This window comes from Medicago truncatula, chromosome 3 (genome assembly GCF_003473485.1).
Source record: "Medicago truncatula cultivar Jemalong A17 chromosome 3, MtrunA17r5.0-ANR, whole genome shotgun sequence".
In the NCBI taxonomy this organism is placed as follows: Eukaryota; Viridiplantae; Streptophyta; class Magnoliopsida; order Fabales; family Fabaceae; genus Medicago; species Medicago truncatula.
Window position 1 is genome coordinate 15,803,734 of NC_053044.1, and position 16,666 is coordinate 15,820,399.

Genomic DNA, 16,666 nt, shown 5'->3' on the forward strand with positions numbered 1-16,666 from the left:
ATTTGATTTATCATTTATTATTTTATAACGCTAAAATATAGTGAAAATAAGTTACACAATTTTTTTTTAAAAAAGTTGAGTAATTTTTAAGAAAAAATACGAGGACTCACCATTATTAATTTAATATTAACAACAAAATTAGAAAAATAATTTGAGTAACCCCACTACCCGATCCAAAACATAAATTAATGAATTTGTCCAAATCGACTCAATAGTACAATGAGCGGTTATTTTATATCACCCAAACTAGAGTATCATATATGATTTTGGTATCAAGCCGACCCAAGTATATCCCTAAAAACAATGCATGATAATATGCAGGGTCGAAAGTGAGACGAATTCGAAAGAATATAATAAAATACAGCTGAAAACGTTAATAACACTAAACCACCAGTTGAGGGACCAGGACTGGGGCGGTATTCTCTTTTCCTTCTCTTTTTCCTTTCAAAAAAGCAAAACTATCATCTTTCTTCTACTACACTCTCTCTCTCTCTCTGCTACCTTCTTGGTGCATAACTAAGTTTGAACAACCACTTCTCATCATAGAATCTCAACCTTAACTACCCATCATCTGTACTGTAAGTTTAACCTTTGTCTTTTCTTCTTCTTCTTTTATTTATTTATTTATTTATTTATTTATTAGTAACATTGTTAATAAGCTTGATGGTTAGGTAGAATGGACTAATGATATCTCAATTTATTAGTTTCTGAATTTGATAAATATTTTCTTCTGTTTATACATAAATGTGTGACTGTGTGAGTGAATGTTTCTTTTTTCTTATGGTATGAATGTAAAATTCATTGTAAATTGTAATCTGCCTACTATCATTATTTTTGCATATGAATCAGATTTCATTTTTGTGATTTGCAGAGGTAATACTTTGCCAAAAATGACAAGGGTGACCCACAGTTTTGGTGACACTATGATGATGCATAAGGACGTGGTATCAGCCGATGTAATTTTCGCTTCTCTTCGATTTCCTACTTATCAAATTGGATCTAATAATAAGATCATGGATGACCCGAAAGTGCTATCGATGAAGGAGGTTGTTGCACGTGAGACTGCACAGCTGTTGGAACAGCAGAAACGTCTCTCAGTTCGCGACCTTGCGAGTAAATTTGAGAAGGGTTTGGCAGCTGCTGCTAAGTTATCTGAAGAGGTCATACACATTTTCTTTTTGGTTTTTAATTTTCCAAATTGAAATAATCAATGTCCTTATTGTTTGATTGTGGGATTCAGGCTAAACTTAGAGAAGCAGCTTCACTAGAGAAGCATGTTCTTTTAAAGAAGCTCCGAGATGGGTTGGAATCCTTAAAAGGTCGAGTGACGGGAAGAAATAAGGATGATGTACACGAAGCTATTTCTTTGGTTAGTTCTATTTCCTATGCTTCTATGATAATCTCGCTTGCAGTGCCTTGTTTCGGCACCAATGTGTGAGTATTTGTTCTGCATTGTCATTGTTAAAGAGTCCCTGTCCCACATCGAACAAAAGATGGCCTGGACATGGGGGCAATCCTCACCTCACAAGCCGGTTTAGTGGAGTTGTGTTAGGCCCAACCTGATTTCTAAGAGTCATGATAGTCTTAATTGATTGTGGTATATCTGGACAGTTGAGTGCCCTTTACAACCAATGCCATGTTGCTAGAGGTCTCATATACGAGTCATGGCCTTCTGTGGAGCTGCTTGGTACATCAAATATTTATATTTCATTATGTGATGTTCTAGCAAAAAGCAAGTTATGTCATCATTTTAAGAGATTCTGATACATTTGGTGACTATGGAGCATTTTAGGGTGTCATTGTTCTTTAAACATTAATGTGTTTCGTAATAACTTTGTTGTATTAACAAACATTTCCAGCGTGATTTCAAAGAACTTGTAATTAGGGGTGGGGTGGGGGTGTGGGGGACACTCACAAGGGAATTGATGGAGACAGAGTAGAATTATGGGAGAATGGATGAGGAGAGATGTAATGAAAAGTCTTTGTGAATGAATAATGGGACAGTTTTCTCATGTATATAATACTACAATTTTCTATAGAATATTTAGTGAAAAAACTAAAATTTCTATAAAATATTTTTTCCATTAGTTTATTTGTGCTTACGCAATCTTTAATCAACTGTAACATATACAGTAGTGTTCAATCTGCAGGTTGAAGCCCTTGCAGTTCAGTTAACTCATAGGGAAGGGGAGCTAGTACAAGAGAAGGCTGAGGTGAAAAAGCTAACAAATTTTCTTAAGCAGGTGATGTTAACTTCTTCAATCTCTTGTTTTTTTGGTGATAGAAGCACAAATATGACTGCGGTAGTTGAAAACAGAACAAGATCAACATTCACACTTATAAAAAATTGAAGCATCATGATTTCCATAACCTGCAAGCACTCAGCTTCAACCAAAAGCATCACAAATTGCACATTGCCACAAATTGAGAAGCGTATTATTTTGAGTTGAAAGAAAGAGTTGAATAATCGGAAAGTATTTGCAATTGCAATGATCAATAGATAGCAAATTTGTAATTATTACATATAGAAGTGCATATACAATGAATGCTGCGTGTTGCAGTACTTTAATCTGTCTATTGATCTATTAGGCTGTCTAGTTTTTGCTTCCTTTTTATTTGATCTTTACATTGAAGATAACTTCAATATTTAATTCCTATTTGTGAAATGGATTCTTTTTCAACTAAAATCCTCTATACTTGGCTTTACAAAGAAATTTCCTTTTCCAAGGCTGAGTATCTAGATTCATTTGTAGGCTTCTGAAGATGCTAAGAAACTTGTATATGAGGAAAGAGCGTTTGCTCGTTTTGAAATAGATAATGCCCGGGCAGCAGTTCAAAGAGTGGAGGAGGCTCTTCAAGAGCATGAGAGGATGTCTCGAACTTCAGGAAACCAGGTTCATTTTATTTCCTTGTCATTTATGTTTTCCCCATTTTTAACATAGAGAAGGGTCTAGTTAACAACTCCATTTGGATTTCAAAACTCATGTATGATCTAGTTTTGTTGGCTGGACAGTACTTAGTCAAGGGTGTTAAAACACAATCAGTGACCTGTTCATAAAACTTACAAGCAATTTCTCTTGTTTCTGTTTAAAGATTTCTTTAGGATAAAACAAAGATGTCAGAATTTGTGGTAGTATGCAGTTGGATGAATTCGTTTCTTTTTACGGACCTTTTTCCATAAAATTTAATAATTGTATTGCTTATCTAGTGCTTTAGTGCATGGGTGTTTAATCATTTGTGATGTGTATTTAATCATTCTTGACTCTCTTTCCTTTTCATTATTTATATTCTCTGTTAAGAAATATTTTCACAAGAAAATTAAACAAAGAAAGACTCTTCAATAATCAAAATACTGGTTGTATGAATAGAAAGTGTAACTGTTATCGGTTGATATTTCCGTGATGTATCGATTGATATTTTCGTGTTGTATCGACATCGACTGAGAAAAAATTATTTTAATAAAGTTTAGTTCTGTGGGATCTGCAGGACCTGGAACAATTAATGAAGGAGGTTCAAGAGGCTCGAAGAATCAAAATGCTGCATCAGCCGAGCAAGGTATCTCTCATCATTTATCAATCATTATTATTATTTGAAACATCCTCTTGTTCGTGGTTGTAGTTCCCTGACCCTACCTCTCTTTGGTTATGAAATCATTAGGAAAAATACTGTGTACATACGTATGCAGTACATGAAGTACATTTGATTTGAATTTTCAAGCCTTGTTTTTTCTGTTTTTTTGTTAAGGAAGTTTGATTTGTCTCGACCGTCATGACAGTGCCATATTTGTTTATTGTTTATGAGTTCAAATGTTGATATGTTTGTTTTGCTTGCTTTCAGTAATAGCTACTTAGCAGGTCTAATGATGTATGACCGCTGATATCTTTCAAAACTAAATAACTAATTTGAATCAGTGCAAGTGCAAGATATTGCATCTAAGAAGGTGTATAATGGATTCAGAATTGGAGCATTTCAGGGAAAAATATTATGATTTTGGCTGCAGTTTTTTTGTGTGCATGATTGATATTCTTCTCCTTTGTTGAAATACACTTCTTTCCACTACTTTTTTTGTCTCGTCATTTTTCTATGATATTGACTTTTTTATCATTATTTTGAGGAAATTCAATAAATTGATTTCTGATTGACTTTCAGGTTATGGATATGGAGCACGAGCTTCAAGCATTAAGGACTCAACTTGCAGAAAAGTCTAGACATTATCTTCGACTCCAAAAAGAGGTATGCCTATCATGTTATGCCATTTTGAAGAGGTTCTGATTTTAATTATGAAATATTTACAATTTTGATGTACAATACAAGACTTTCGGCATTGTTATTTTCTTCAACATTATCCTTTAGTTAATCTTATATTGGGTAACATCGATGTGGTTTTATATTTTGGTGTTCAGTTGGGTAGTTTGAGGAGCTGTTTTTGTGATATTGTACTCCCACTGTCTTGCATACATGTTTCGTTCTTTTAAATTTTTTAAGCCTACTCGGTATCACTTTATATGCAAAACATTTGAATCTTCCATACTCCTTCCACAAAGATGTAATGTGAGATATGGAGTTGGGATGATCTTTGAAGAAGCTCTTACATGGTTATTTCTTGTGCTTTTTTAATCATTTCTTCCATCTGAACTGAAGTGAATTATATGTTTGTTTTATTAAATTGAGGAATAATATAATTGTCTTCCATTCTAAGTTATCACTGATTTTCTTCCATTTCACTTTTCAGTTGGCAAGGGAAAAGAAAGGAGAGGAAAATGTTCCTCATTTATATGAATTAGAAGGGACTGAAACATTAGGCTCGTATTTGCAAATTCAACCTTGCTCCAATAATGCCCCCGAACTTTCAGAATGTTCAATTCAGTGGTATCGAGTATCACCCGAAAGTGCCAAAAAGGAACTTATTTCAGGTATATCTTCCTAAAGTTTTGCACTTTCCTTGGTGAATAGCTTTTGAAGGTATCTTTTTTGCTTTTCAAGGGTCTTCATGCGAGTCAGTTGGGTATCCATCATTGAACTCATGATTTCTACTTTTATCTACCTCTGGTATATTGTGGTTGGGTAGATTCATAATCCTTCACGAATTCCCTAATCTATAGCCGTAATCCCAGCTTCTGCACAACTCCTTATATTTTACTTCTCCGTGTCACAAGATTTTCCTAGACATTGGTACAATATCCTGAGGTTGATCTTCTGCCTGTGACTAAACCTGGACCTGCCCAGTCTGCATCAGTAAAGATAGACACATTTCTTTCACCAGTCTTAAAAACTTGACCATTTCCGAGAGTGACCTTCAAATATCTGAGTATTCTATCAACTGCCTCAAGATGTTCTTCATAAGGACTGCATAAATTATTAGTAAATAATCGCTACTGATCCAATGTACCATCATACGTAATATATAATTAGCTATAATACAACTATTAGTAAAAAAAATTAGTAGGAAATAAAATATGCATTCATGTACACATCATTTTGTGTCTATCAGGGTACCTCTTATAAACAACACTAATATTGAAATTGAAAAAAGAAAAAAGAAAAGGTAACCTAGCCAATACACCCTTTATGTCGAACAAAATATATAATTGCTCCAAAGAGGAGTTATACTTTCCGTCATATCGGCCAAATTCTTTGAATTAGCCGAATGGAATATATACCTTGAAGCGCTTCTCTGTCTGGTTTGTACTATTAGATGCAATGAGTAGAAAACTGCCATTGACGAGCACACACTGTGAGTCCCTTAAACAGAGTCAATTATAATGCCATATGCTTTCCAGTATTCCAGGAGGTTGGGAGCTCTGAATCTCACCTATTCATGAACTTACATGTTTGTTACTTTACATGTTAACTTTGTTTGGCATAGATCATAATACGGTTTTCTCTATCTGCTTCAAAAATAAATTTCCCTAGTAAGGATAGTAAATCAGATGAAGGATAGTCCAATCACTAGAGGTAGCAGAAGACCGAAAACACCTATAGGAGACATTATGATGTTGTTCGATTCATGTAGCCAATTCCGCCTTGTGGGATAAGCCTTCTCAATTTATAAAGCATTATGAGAAAAAAAAAACGATGTGCCATTAACTTGCTCAAATATGTTGGTCCACATTATTATAAATACCCTGGTGATGCACTATGAAGGATATGTATTGTTATTGATGCCATATCAGTTAGTTTTGTTTATTTTTTTCCTTTCCTTTTATGTAACAAGGCTTTTGTGTTCTCAGGAGCTACCAAATCAGTTTATGCCCCAGAACCTTTTGACGTTGGACGCATATTGCAAGTTGGTATTATTTCAGAAGGCTTGCAGATCACATTGTCAACCACCGGTCCAATTGAACCAGGTTTGCTACAATGCTGGTTCATGCACTTTTGGTTAAGTAGTCAACAATAATTGCTTCTATGTATTTGCTTCAATTCAAAGAAATGGACCTGTTTTTCTGTCCAATCAAGTTGAGGTTAAACTGAGTTTTTATTTGTTTTCAGCTGCTGGTTTGGGAAACTATGTAGAGGCCCTTGTTCGAAAACATGACACTGAATTCAATGTATGTCACTACAATCCTTTTAACTTTTTTGTTCTATCATTTTTTCCCTCTTATAATTAGCAAAAGCATCAATATAAGTTTATGATTTTAATTAATTGAGATGTTATATAAGCTTTATCATTCATAGCTTGTTATGTCTCTATTTTTCATCGTTTATTCATCACTTGTTCTTGTATATGGATCCATCCATGCTTGTCCCTCTAGTCTTATCGTAAACCTTCAATTAGTGTCTAATTTTGGTAAATTGTAATTGTGTCTTGATTTTTCAATATTTCACTATATCAAATTTGAAAAGTCTCAAGTGACGATAATAATAGTTATATTGAATACTTTGCAGGTGGTTGTAACCCAGACAAATGACTCACATCATTCAACTGAATCTATTCATATACTTAATGTGGGTAAGATGAGAATGAAGCTTTGTAAAGGGAAAACAACAATTGCCAAAGAATTCTATTCGAGTTCAATGCAGGTATTTCAACTGTCGTAACTGTCAATTCTGGATAACTCTTTATTTAGCCTGTTATTATAAATACTGTTTTTAACATTTTCGGCGGTCTACCATTTTGATATTTTCCTTTCCCTCTCTTGCTTGTTGTCATATACTTAGTTGTGGCGCTTTTTCTCTCTTGTTTTCTTCAGCTTTGTGGAGTTCGAGGAGGTGGCAATGCTGCGGCGCAGGCACTATTTTGGCAACCAAAGCAAGGACTCTCTTTCGTATTAGCTTTTGAATCAGAGAGAGAAAGGAATGCAGCTATCATGCTTGCAAGGAGGTTTGCATTTGACTGTAATGTATGTCTTTCTAAACTATTTACAATAGATTGAAACTAATGCAATATTTGTTAGGATTTTAGCATTCATGTCTCCGTCGCTAAATTTCCAATACCTTATTTGCAGATTGTTCTAGCCGGTCCAGATCACAGAACTTCTTCAGAAACATGACGGGACTTACTTGAATATTACGTTCTCGACTGTAATTATTTGAGTTTCCCTCTCTTGTTGTATTACAAGTGTGTGTAAAAGTGAAATATGCCTTTTTATTGTGCTATAGAATCATACCTTGTGGTCTGAATTCCTTTATATAATTTTCTTTCACCAACACCAGGGCATTTTTTTTGTTAGCCTTTGTGAGTGATAGTTGATGAAAGTTTTAGAGTTTACCAATTATGGAATTGGTGAAAGCCAAGTTCAGTGTTTGAGGTATTAATTGATGGTTTTTTATTGATTGATTGATCCAAATACTGTCAGAATTTTCTGCATTGCATTTTTTCCAATGGATTTACTTGTTATGAGTGATAGTGGATTTACTTTCAAGTGCAATGTATACTTCAAGGATTGGAATACTCTTAAAGGACATGATCCAAGCTTCGGTTGGATCATGTCCTTCTTATTGTACCAAAATTTCTTCAGCCACTCCTTTATGAAGCATAGTGCGGCGAGTTTTGAAGATTCGGAGAGGGAGGACTTGGCGGTGATCGCATGTGGTGGAAGGGGGCTAAATCTGAATATCTGGTTGGCCATGACCTCACAACATCGCACTAAGACGATGAAACCATGAAAGGAAAAACTAAATAGACGTGAAAATCATTTAAATCACTAGATTTATCACTATTTTTTATGGATGAAGGATGAGAAACTAGATTTATCAAATATGACATTTTAAATAAAGTTTTTAAAGAAATTTTCTAATAATTTTAATTTATCTTTTTCGATCGCCAGATCATATTTTGTATAAAAGAAATCACATCACCAATTTTATACTTCAAAAATATATTGATGATCAAAATGATCAGATTTTAGAAATAGAGGAACAAATCCATAAAAATTTGAAAAATAAAAGGACCAAAATTTCAATTAAACCAAAAAAATTTAAGAACTCAAATGGACGGCTATCACTAGTCCTAGATACTTGTGGCAAAATCTGGGCCGTCAATGAACTGATGGCTCTCATAATCTTGATCTCCCACTGTTCTTTACTGTTTTAAGCACCTCTCTGATCTCTCTCTCTCTCTCTCTCTCTCTCTCTCTCTCAGTTTCATTTCAATCTACCAGGTACTTCTCTCTGCTATTTCTAATTCATTCAATGTTATTTTGATTTATATTTTCCCACCATGGTTGTTTTGGACTTTTGTGATCATTGATTAAGTTTTGTTGTGATTAAGTTTTCCCACCATTTAGAGATTTCTACTGGAAAACCACATAGGTAAAATTGTTAATTGTAATGTTTTCTTAAACTGGTCATGTAAAATTTGTATTATGAATGATTGACCTGTTTGTGTTTGTATGAATGATCTATATTCTCTATGGTTCTTCAACCTCTTATGAATAAAGTTAACTTTGTTTTCATTTGGTTTATTGTGATTGGATTTTTGTCTAATCTCATCTCCTGTTGTTACAATTTAGTGGTTTGACTGTGATGACATTTTATGTGTAGACCCTGATTTGAACCCGTCCCCCATACCCGTGTGTCTTTAACTGAGTATATGTTGGCCACTTATGAAGCACGGGTACGGACACCAGACACGACACGGGCACTGAGACGCTGACACCCCTAATAATTTAAGAAAACCACATAATTCAGTGTAATAATATGTGCTGTCGGACACCGGACACAATGCGTGTCCGACACCGGAACAAACTTAATCTGAAAAGTGTATGTGCTTCATACCACGGGGCTAAGGAAAAAAAATATCTAATTTGATTTACCCTTTGCTATGTAGAGATGTCGACATCGGATAAACCAGAAATAGTGAAAAGGGGTGAAGAACAAAAGGAAGATGATGGAAAGGGTGGATTTCTCAATACAGTGAAGGGTTTCATTCAGGACATTGGAGAGAAGATTGAGGAAACAGTTGGGTTTGGGAAACCAACTGCAGATGTTTCGGCGATACACATTCCTAAAATTAATCTTGAAAAAGCAGATCTTGTTGTTGATATTCTCATAAAGAATCCGAATCCGGTGCCAATTCCCCTAATTGATATTAACTATTTGGTTGAGAGTGATGGGAGGAAGCTAGTTTCGGGTTTAATACCGGATTCCGGTACAATTCATGCACATGGAGAGGAGACTGTGAAAATTCCTGTTACTTTGATTTATGATGACATAAAGAATACATATGCCGATATTCAACCAGGAAGTATCATTCCTTATAAGGTGAAGGTTGATCTCATAGTTGATGTTCCTGTGATTGGAAGGATCACTATACCTTTGGAAAAAACCGGAGAAATCCCAATTCCATACAAGCCTGATATTGATCTTGAGAAAATTCAGTTTCAGAGTTTCTCTTTTGAAGAGACCGTTGCTATTCTTCATTTGAAGTTGGATAACAAGAATGATTTTGACTTGGGACTCAATGCTCTTGATTATGAGGTATGGCTTGGTGATGATAGGATTGGAGGTGCTGATCTTGCAAAGTCTGCAAAAATTGAAAAAGGTGGGATTAGTTCCATTGATATTCCAATTACCTTCAGGCCGAAGGATTTTGGGTCAGCACTTTGGGACATGATGAGAGGAAAAGGTACAGGATACACTATGAAAGGACATATTGATGTTGACACACCATTTGGAGCAATGAAATTGCCTATTAGCAAAGAAGGCGGTACTACCCGTCTCAAGAAGAGTAAGGAAGATGGTGGAGACGATGATGAGGTTTGCTAACTTCTTTACTCTATGTTGCTTATTTGCTCTTACTCCTTTTTATGTGTGTATGCATAATTGCATATGCATGTTTATGTTTCATTGTTGAGACTGAAACTTGTCTAGTATGTCATGACCAAGCATGATAGTAATAAATTTAATCGACTCACTAGTATCTTGCATTTGTGCCTCAGAATGTTGTTTTTCAAATTCTGATGGTAGTATGTTCTTCTTTCTGACGTATTCATCATAATATTATTCAGCATTGTTAAATGGTCGCTATGGCGGAATAACGTGGTAGTTCTCTTGACAATTGTCATAGCCAATTTGTGAAGGAATGCCTTCCATGGCGGCTCTAGGCCGCAATGCTGTGTTTATATGGTGGATTTTTGGCCTCCTTCCATCCACCATCGACAACACCGGTATAACTAATGCCACCCCTAACTTGTAGAAATTTGATTGTTACTATATTTGTTACTTCAGGGGCTTACTTTGATTCTAGAGTTTTAAATTATTGTCTAGCAGAGTTTCAATATTGACAATTTAGTTATGTTAAGGAACAAATCAAATAAATTTGTACTTTTTCCCAGCTTAATTTGAAACATAAAATAGATTTATCGAATAATCTGTGGTATGAGGCCTTCGATTAAAAGAATACGAATAATTTACAAAAGCAAAAACCAAAATTCAGGATGTCGAAACACATTTCTTTTACTTAATTGACTAAACTTATCGTGTAAAAATTGTGTGCCTATCTCTCACTTCATTATCATTCACAAGTTTCCATCGGAGCCTGTCTATTTAATATCTGTGAAGATGAATGCAAATTTTTTACAAGATGAAAACATGTGAAATTTTAATACTGTGATCTTTTGCAGGATTGAGGAATAAGTGGCAGCAAGTTATCAGTATCAGTTCTTATATTTACTGCTTAGATCCATTATAAAGTTAAGTAAAATGGACCTGAACTTAGAGGCATCACTTCTAAACCTGATAACCATTTGTGCATCTTGAGAGATCAAGTTGTGACGTTTGAAATAGATGATCCTGTCAGCGTTCATTGTGAATATCAGTTGCATTTTGGATTTCACTCTTCTTCGAGCATGGTTCGTGTTTTGAGTACGTGATTCATGTTCAAGTTCACGACATCCTCGTAGCACTACCTTGTCACGGGTTTTAGATGAACATTGTGTGTTGGTTTGTGCCTCTTTTATTTCTTTTTTTGAGGGAGGGTTGTTGTTTGCTTTGTCTTGTCGAATTGATCGTAATACTCAATAGTGTGTAATCTGTAGAAGTTATTCAAACTTTAATATATGATATGTTACATATTTTAACTGTACTGCACAAATCTGTTACCTACGCCATATGTTTCACTAGATAAGTGTACTACTCGTAGTTTTAAATTAAAGAGTGCCCCTGAATGCCCCAGGAGCACTCGTTAACATTTTCCTTTGAAATTTTAATGTCTCCTTTTGTTGAGACGGAGGTGAGTTTTGGTGGGTTGTTGTCTCTAATAGGTGTAGTTTAGTATTCTAATAATAAATCTCCTATACTCTAGGTTCAATCCAGAAAAGGAGACTAACAATTACTCTCCTTTAACTCCTTTCAAAGGAGTAAATGTCATTTTGATATATAAATGTGTGAAACAGTGTCATTATAGTCCTTAGTTATATTGGCATTGCAAAAATATCATTATGCATATCTTTAGCTGCTAATTTTATGCATTAAAATGGCTAACGAAAAACACATTTAAAGACCAAACTCTAATGGCTTGGAATTATAAAGAAGACAATGGATCATGAATTCAATGTTTTCACCTTTCACAATTATTTCATTTTCTAAAAAGCATTTCCTCTCTTCAACTCCTTCATTTGTGGATCACATGCCATGTGTCCCTAAAAAAAGCCGATCTAATTACGCACCAAATGCCAAATAAAATTAAAAAAATTGCATTCTGAAAAGAAAAAAAATAAAAATTAAGCATGCATGTTCAAAATGAAGAAAACAAATTCACATTGCAATTGATATACTGTTCTTAGATCTGGAATTTGTTTTCTGTGAAGACACATGGGGTCACAGCACAATGCAATGTTATTATCATTATTCATGTCATCATATTTCATTATCAAGTTCAGTCTTTGATGTGAAACTTTCGACTACAGCTGGATCACGAGCACACTCCATGTTATAAAATTAAGGTTAACAGTGTCTCCGGGACATTAGTTAAGTAGCTAAAAGAAGTAATATTTTATTGAAAAGTGGTGTGAAAATTAGTTGGTCAAAAGTAACAATTTATATTTTCAATACAATTTTTCTATTTTTGGATTCCTTAACCCGTGCTTCAGAGGCACCGGTTAACAAGACCTTAAAATTAATATTCATCTATTTTATTTTATTTTGTATACTTTGATTATGATTAAACTTTTAATTACTTATTTTCTTAATAAAACATTGACCATGATTAAATTTGCAGAATCACGTACATATGTGAAAAGTAAAACTTAAGTAATGCAATAAACAAGTTATCCAACATGAATCTAAAAAGTTTAATTAATTTAACCTCTTTGTAAGGAACCAAACCAAAAGAAACTTCCATTGAATGAACTATTTTTCAAGCATGTGAACTTCTTTCAGAACTTGCAGCTTGTGAATCACACCATGAGATAATGGGGCACCTTAAATAATCTTCCCTAACCATGATCAACAAGAGATCAACAACTCTTTTCATTTTCATTCAACTCTTGTTCTTCTTTTTCTACTTTAAATTTCCACATCAAATTGTCTTCAATATTAGCCATTTTGGATTAAGAATGAGAAGGATAATTTTGATCACAATTAATCATTGCACTTCACTTCTCTAAAAAAAAAAAAAAAATTGCAGTTGATATGAACTAGAATGTGGAGAACTTTGAGAATGAGCTTTAACACTAACCTAACCTAGTGCTAGTCACATTTGCACAACAAGCTCCCTCAATTATCACTGAGTATAAATTTGGTTTATCAATGATGTTACAAATATTTTGAAGAAGCCAAGTAACATGCATGTAGTATGAAGGTATGAAAGACATAATTGAGGTTGCAAGATCCAACCTTCCAAGAAGGCAATCTAGTTTGCATATTCACAGTGATAAAGTTAAAATGACTTTTAGTTGCTTTACATTTAAGGATAGGAAAACCAAGATAGTTATCAAGAAAAGTGGTGCTCAAGATTTGGATATAGCGGTCAGACAGTTGATCTTCGTACGAGGAACACCTGTCGAGTAGAAATCCCTAGACTTCGAAAGGTGGAAACCTGAGAAAAAATAGGAAGAGGTTGCACAATGCATGATGAGCTTAATTATTGATGAGGAAAGGTCAAAGTCATTAAGGCAATCCTTGAGGAAATCCCAATTGACTTTGTCAAAAGCTTTCTCTAAATCAAGTTTGAAAGCAACATCATCCTTTTTATTGGACTTTCTCATGTCATGAACAATTTACTGCAAGATAACAACATTGTAATAAGTACCGCTACCTCGCACAAAACTTCTTTCGCAAGGACCAATAACGCTATCAAGGTGGGGAAAAACAATTAACCAAGACTTTGGAAATAATTTTTTATATCGTGTTGCTGAGACTTATAAGTCTCAGTTCCTTTGAGACCGTGAGGAGGTCCACTTTTGGGAAGGGTTTTAAAGGTAATAGCAAAAGGCGTTATGGACAAGGTTCAAGGTGTCACCACCTAGACGCCCATCATGTGTCAATATTGTTTAAATAAGATGCATCGAAAGTCATTAGGGCTAGGCCTTGAAAGGTTTCATGGAGTTAAGGACTTCAATAACTTCTTTGATAAAGAGATTGACGAGGGACGATAGACGGATAGGAACAACATAGAGATTAATGATCGGAAAATGTTACATAGACACCATTTATTCTCATACATCCTTCTACACCTCATGCACTAGAAAGAGAGAAGAGAAGATGAAAGAGAAAGTGTGCTTGTGTGAGGTCCACATGAACACATGTCAGATTTTTATGTGGGTGTCAAGGGGTGTATTGCCACCTAAGGATGTCTATGTATCATTACTCCTAATAGAGATGTTAGAAGTCCAAGACCATAAAAAAATAACTAAACATGGTAACAACATTAAAGAATGCAATTGAAACTAAAAAAGAATATAAGAAAAGGAATTAAAAAGTTCATTTATCCTCCAAAACAAAGTTGATATTTTTTTTCTTCTAAATTACACCGTAAGTCCTTTAAGTTTGAGGTTTATAACAGATTAAACATTTAAGTTTTTTGGTCACACATAAGTCATTTAAGTCTGTAAATATTTTCAATTTAGTCCTTCTATTAACCAAAACGATGATGTGACAGAAGAATTAAATTGAAAACGTTTACAAACTTAAAAGACTTATGTGTGACCAGAATAACTTAAAATCTAATCTATTACAAACATTAAACTTAAAGACTTATGTATGATCAAAATAATTTAAAGAACCAATCTGTTAAAAAACCTCAAACTTAAATGATTCCTAATGTAATTTAACTTTTGTTTTTTGGGTCATAGTTTTGAAAAAAATAAAAATACATCAACTTGATTTATTATCTCATATTCTAATTTTCTTTTCATTTTTTTTATTGAATAAATAAACAAAATAAAGTGATATCCAAATAAAAAATCTAATGCAAAGAAAGAACCACCATTTTTAGGAGTGGCAGCTTCCTCATTGGTTCACTATCTCTTTCTCTCTTGCTTCAACCAAATGAGGAGTCCCCACAAAGAAACCTGCAACTCTCGTCATTTCACATGGCTCATGAAATCTTGCTTCCCAAATCCTCATGAAACAACAACAACAACCACAATAAAACTCTCTTCTTCACAACCGCAACCCCACACTACTTCCCATACACAAGCCACCACAATATCCTCCCTCCCAGACGACATCGTTTTAGATTTCCTCTCTCGTCTTCCACCTTCTTCCCTCCCTTCTCTCTCCCTCGTTTGCCGTCGCTGGTCTCGCCTCCTCCACTCGTCTGACTTCTCCGACCTCCGCCGCCGTCTCCACCTCCTTCACCACACAGTCATCGCTCTTGTAGCCACCGATTTTGGATTCTCCACCGCAACTCTCCTCAACGGCGTTTGGAGCCCCGCCGTATTCCTCCCTTGCTACGACGCTGTTTCGCTTTTATCTCAAGCACGCCTTGCTTCAATTGGTCCTAGGATATTCGTTGTCGGAAGAAATGCTACTGTGGTTTACGACACATGGACGGGAAAAATGACCCCACGCGCCGCCATGATATCCCCAAGAAAGAAATTTGCAATGGCGGCTGTTTCTGGAAAAATCTACATCGCAGGGGGAGGTTCGAAGACAGCCACGGTCGAGGAGTATGATCCTGTTAGAAATAGTTGGAGCGTGGTAGCGCACGCGCCGAGGAAGAGATACGGTTGCATTGGAGCTTCATGGGATGGAATATTTTACGTGATTGGCGGGTTGAGAATTGGCGCATTGGAGCAAAATGAATTCTCACGCGCTAGCTTGGGAGGTGAGACTCACGCCGCAGCGTATGCAAGCTCAATGGACTTGTTTGAAGTGGAGGGACGTACGTGGCTGAAGAGTCGAGCGGTGCCCGGTGGAGGTTGTGTGGTGGCTGCTTGTGCCGTAGCCGGGAAAATATACATGTTGACTAGTCATACGGTGGAGCTTTCCTTTTGGAGTTTTGATGCAACAAGAAAATGCAACGGTGGCGGTGGCGCGTTTGGTGAATGGTGTAGGATAAAAAGCCCGCCAATGCGGTCGCCGATTAGAGTCCACACGAGAATGAGGTTTAGTTGCGTGGGAATGGGAGGTAAGGTGATGTTGATCCAAGTTGGTGGGTGTGTGAAGTCAAGAGATGGGTTTGTTTTGGTGTATGATTGTGTGACCGGAGAGTGGGAGAGAGGAGCAGATTTGCCGGAGGTGTATCGACGCGCCGCATATGTGGGTGTGGAATGTTGAAAGTGGACTAGCGTACGTGTGTGTGTAGTGAGACCAGCAGACAATGGTGCGTGAAACAAAGCTCATCATAGGATATAGGAGTAGGAGGGTATCTAATCTAAGCTCGTGGTTGTGGTCCCTTCCTTTGCAAGAAAGTGATTGGTTAATTTATCTTTGGGAATAAGCATTCGTTGTGATTGGCTTGTTTTGTCTTGTTCATGATGTTATCTTTAATTTTTTCTTCTTTTAACAATATGGATAAAAAATTATTCACATTTATTATTGTTAATGATTTTTATGGCAAAATTACATTTTTAGTCCCTTAATTTAATTTCAGATAACAGTTTGGTCCTTTATCTTTTTTTTTTTTTAATTTCAATTTGATCCTTTTTGTCCATTTTCATATACATTTTCAAGCTTTAAATTAAATATTCTTATGCAAGTATAGATAAAGATCATAGATTTGAAGACTGAAAGACCATAAGAAAATAAAATCATGAATTTTGAACTTAAAAATTCATATGTA

The 16,666-nt window shown here is 35.3% G+C and overlaps 3 protein-coding genes across 3 annotated transcripts; all 3 read left to right on the forward strand.

Moving 5' to 3' along the window:
* Positions 1-394: 394 nt before the first annotated feature.
* Positions 395-7,787, forward strand: LOC25488884 (stomatal closure-related actin-binding protein 1). The gene is made up of 13 exons (XM_024778071.2): positions 395-578; positions 872-1,160; positions 1,241-1,369; positions 2,151-2,243; positions 2,754-2,894; positions 3,487-3,555; positions 4,150-4,233; positions 4,733-4,913; positions 6,231-6,347; positions 6,490-6,548; positions 6,886-7,020; positions 7,191-7,340; positions 7,446-7,787. Exons 2-13 carry the CDS (start codon positions 891-893, stop codon positions 7,488-7,490), a joined length of 1,473 nt encoding a protein of 490 aa, XP_024633839.1. The 5' UTR covers positions 395-578; positions 872-890; the 3' UTR covers positions 7,491-7,787.
* A 657-nt stretch (positions 7,788-8,444) lies between these two features.
* LOC25488885 (uncharacterized) lies at positions 8,445-11,529 on the forward strand. Its single transcript, XM_024779686.2, has 3 exons — positions 8,445-8,600; positions 9,269-10,197; positions 11,064-11,529. Exons 2-3 carry the CDS (start codon positions 9,271-9,273, stop codon positions 11,067-11,069), a joined length of 933 nt encoding a protein of 310 aa, XP_024635454.1. The 5' UTR covers positions 8,445-8,600; positions 9,269-9,270; the 3' UTR covers positions 11,070-11,529.
* A 3,313-nt stretch (positions 11,530-14,842) lies between these two features.
* On the forward strand, positions 14,843-16,446 carry LOC25488886 (F-box/kelch-repeat protein At5g26960). Its single transcript, XM_013604041.3, has one exon. The coding sequence runs from the start codon at positions 14,929-14,931 to the stop codon at positions 16,159-16,161; it is 1,233 nt and encodes a 410-aa protein (XP_013459495.1). The 5' UTR covers positions 14,843-14,928; the 3' UTR covers positions 16,162-16,446.
* The last annotated feature ends 220 nt before the right edge of the window (positions 16,447-16,666 follow it).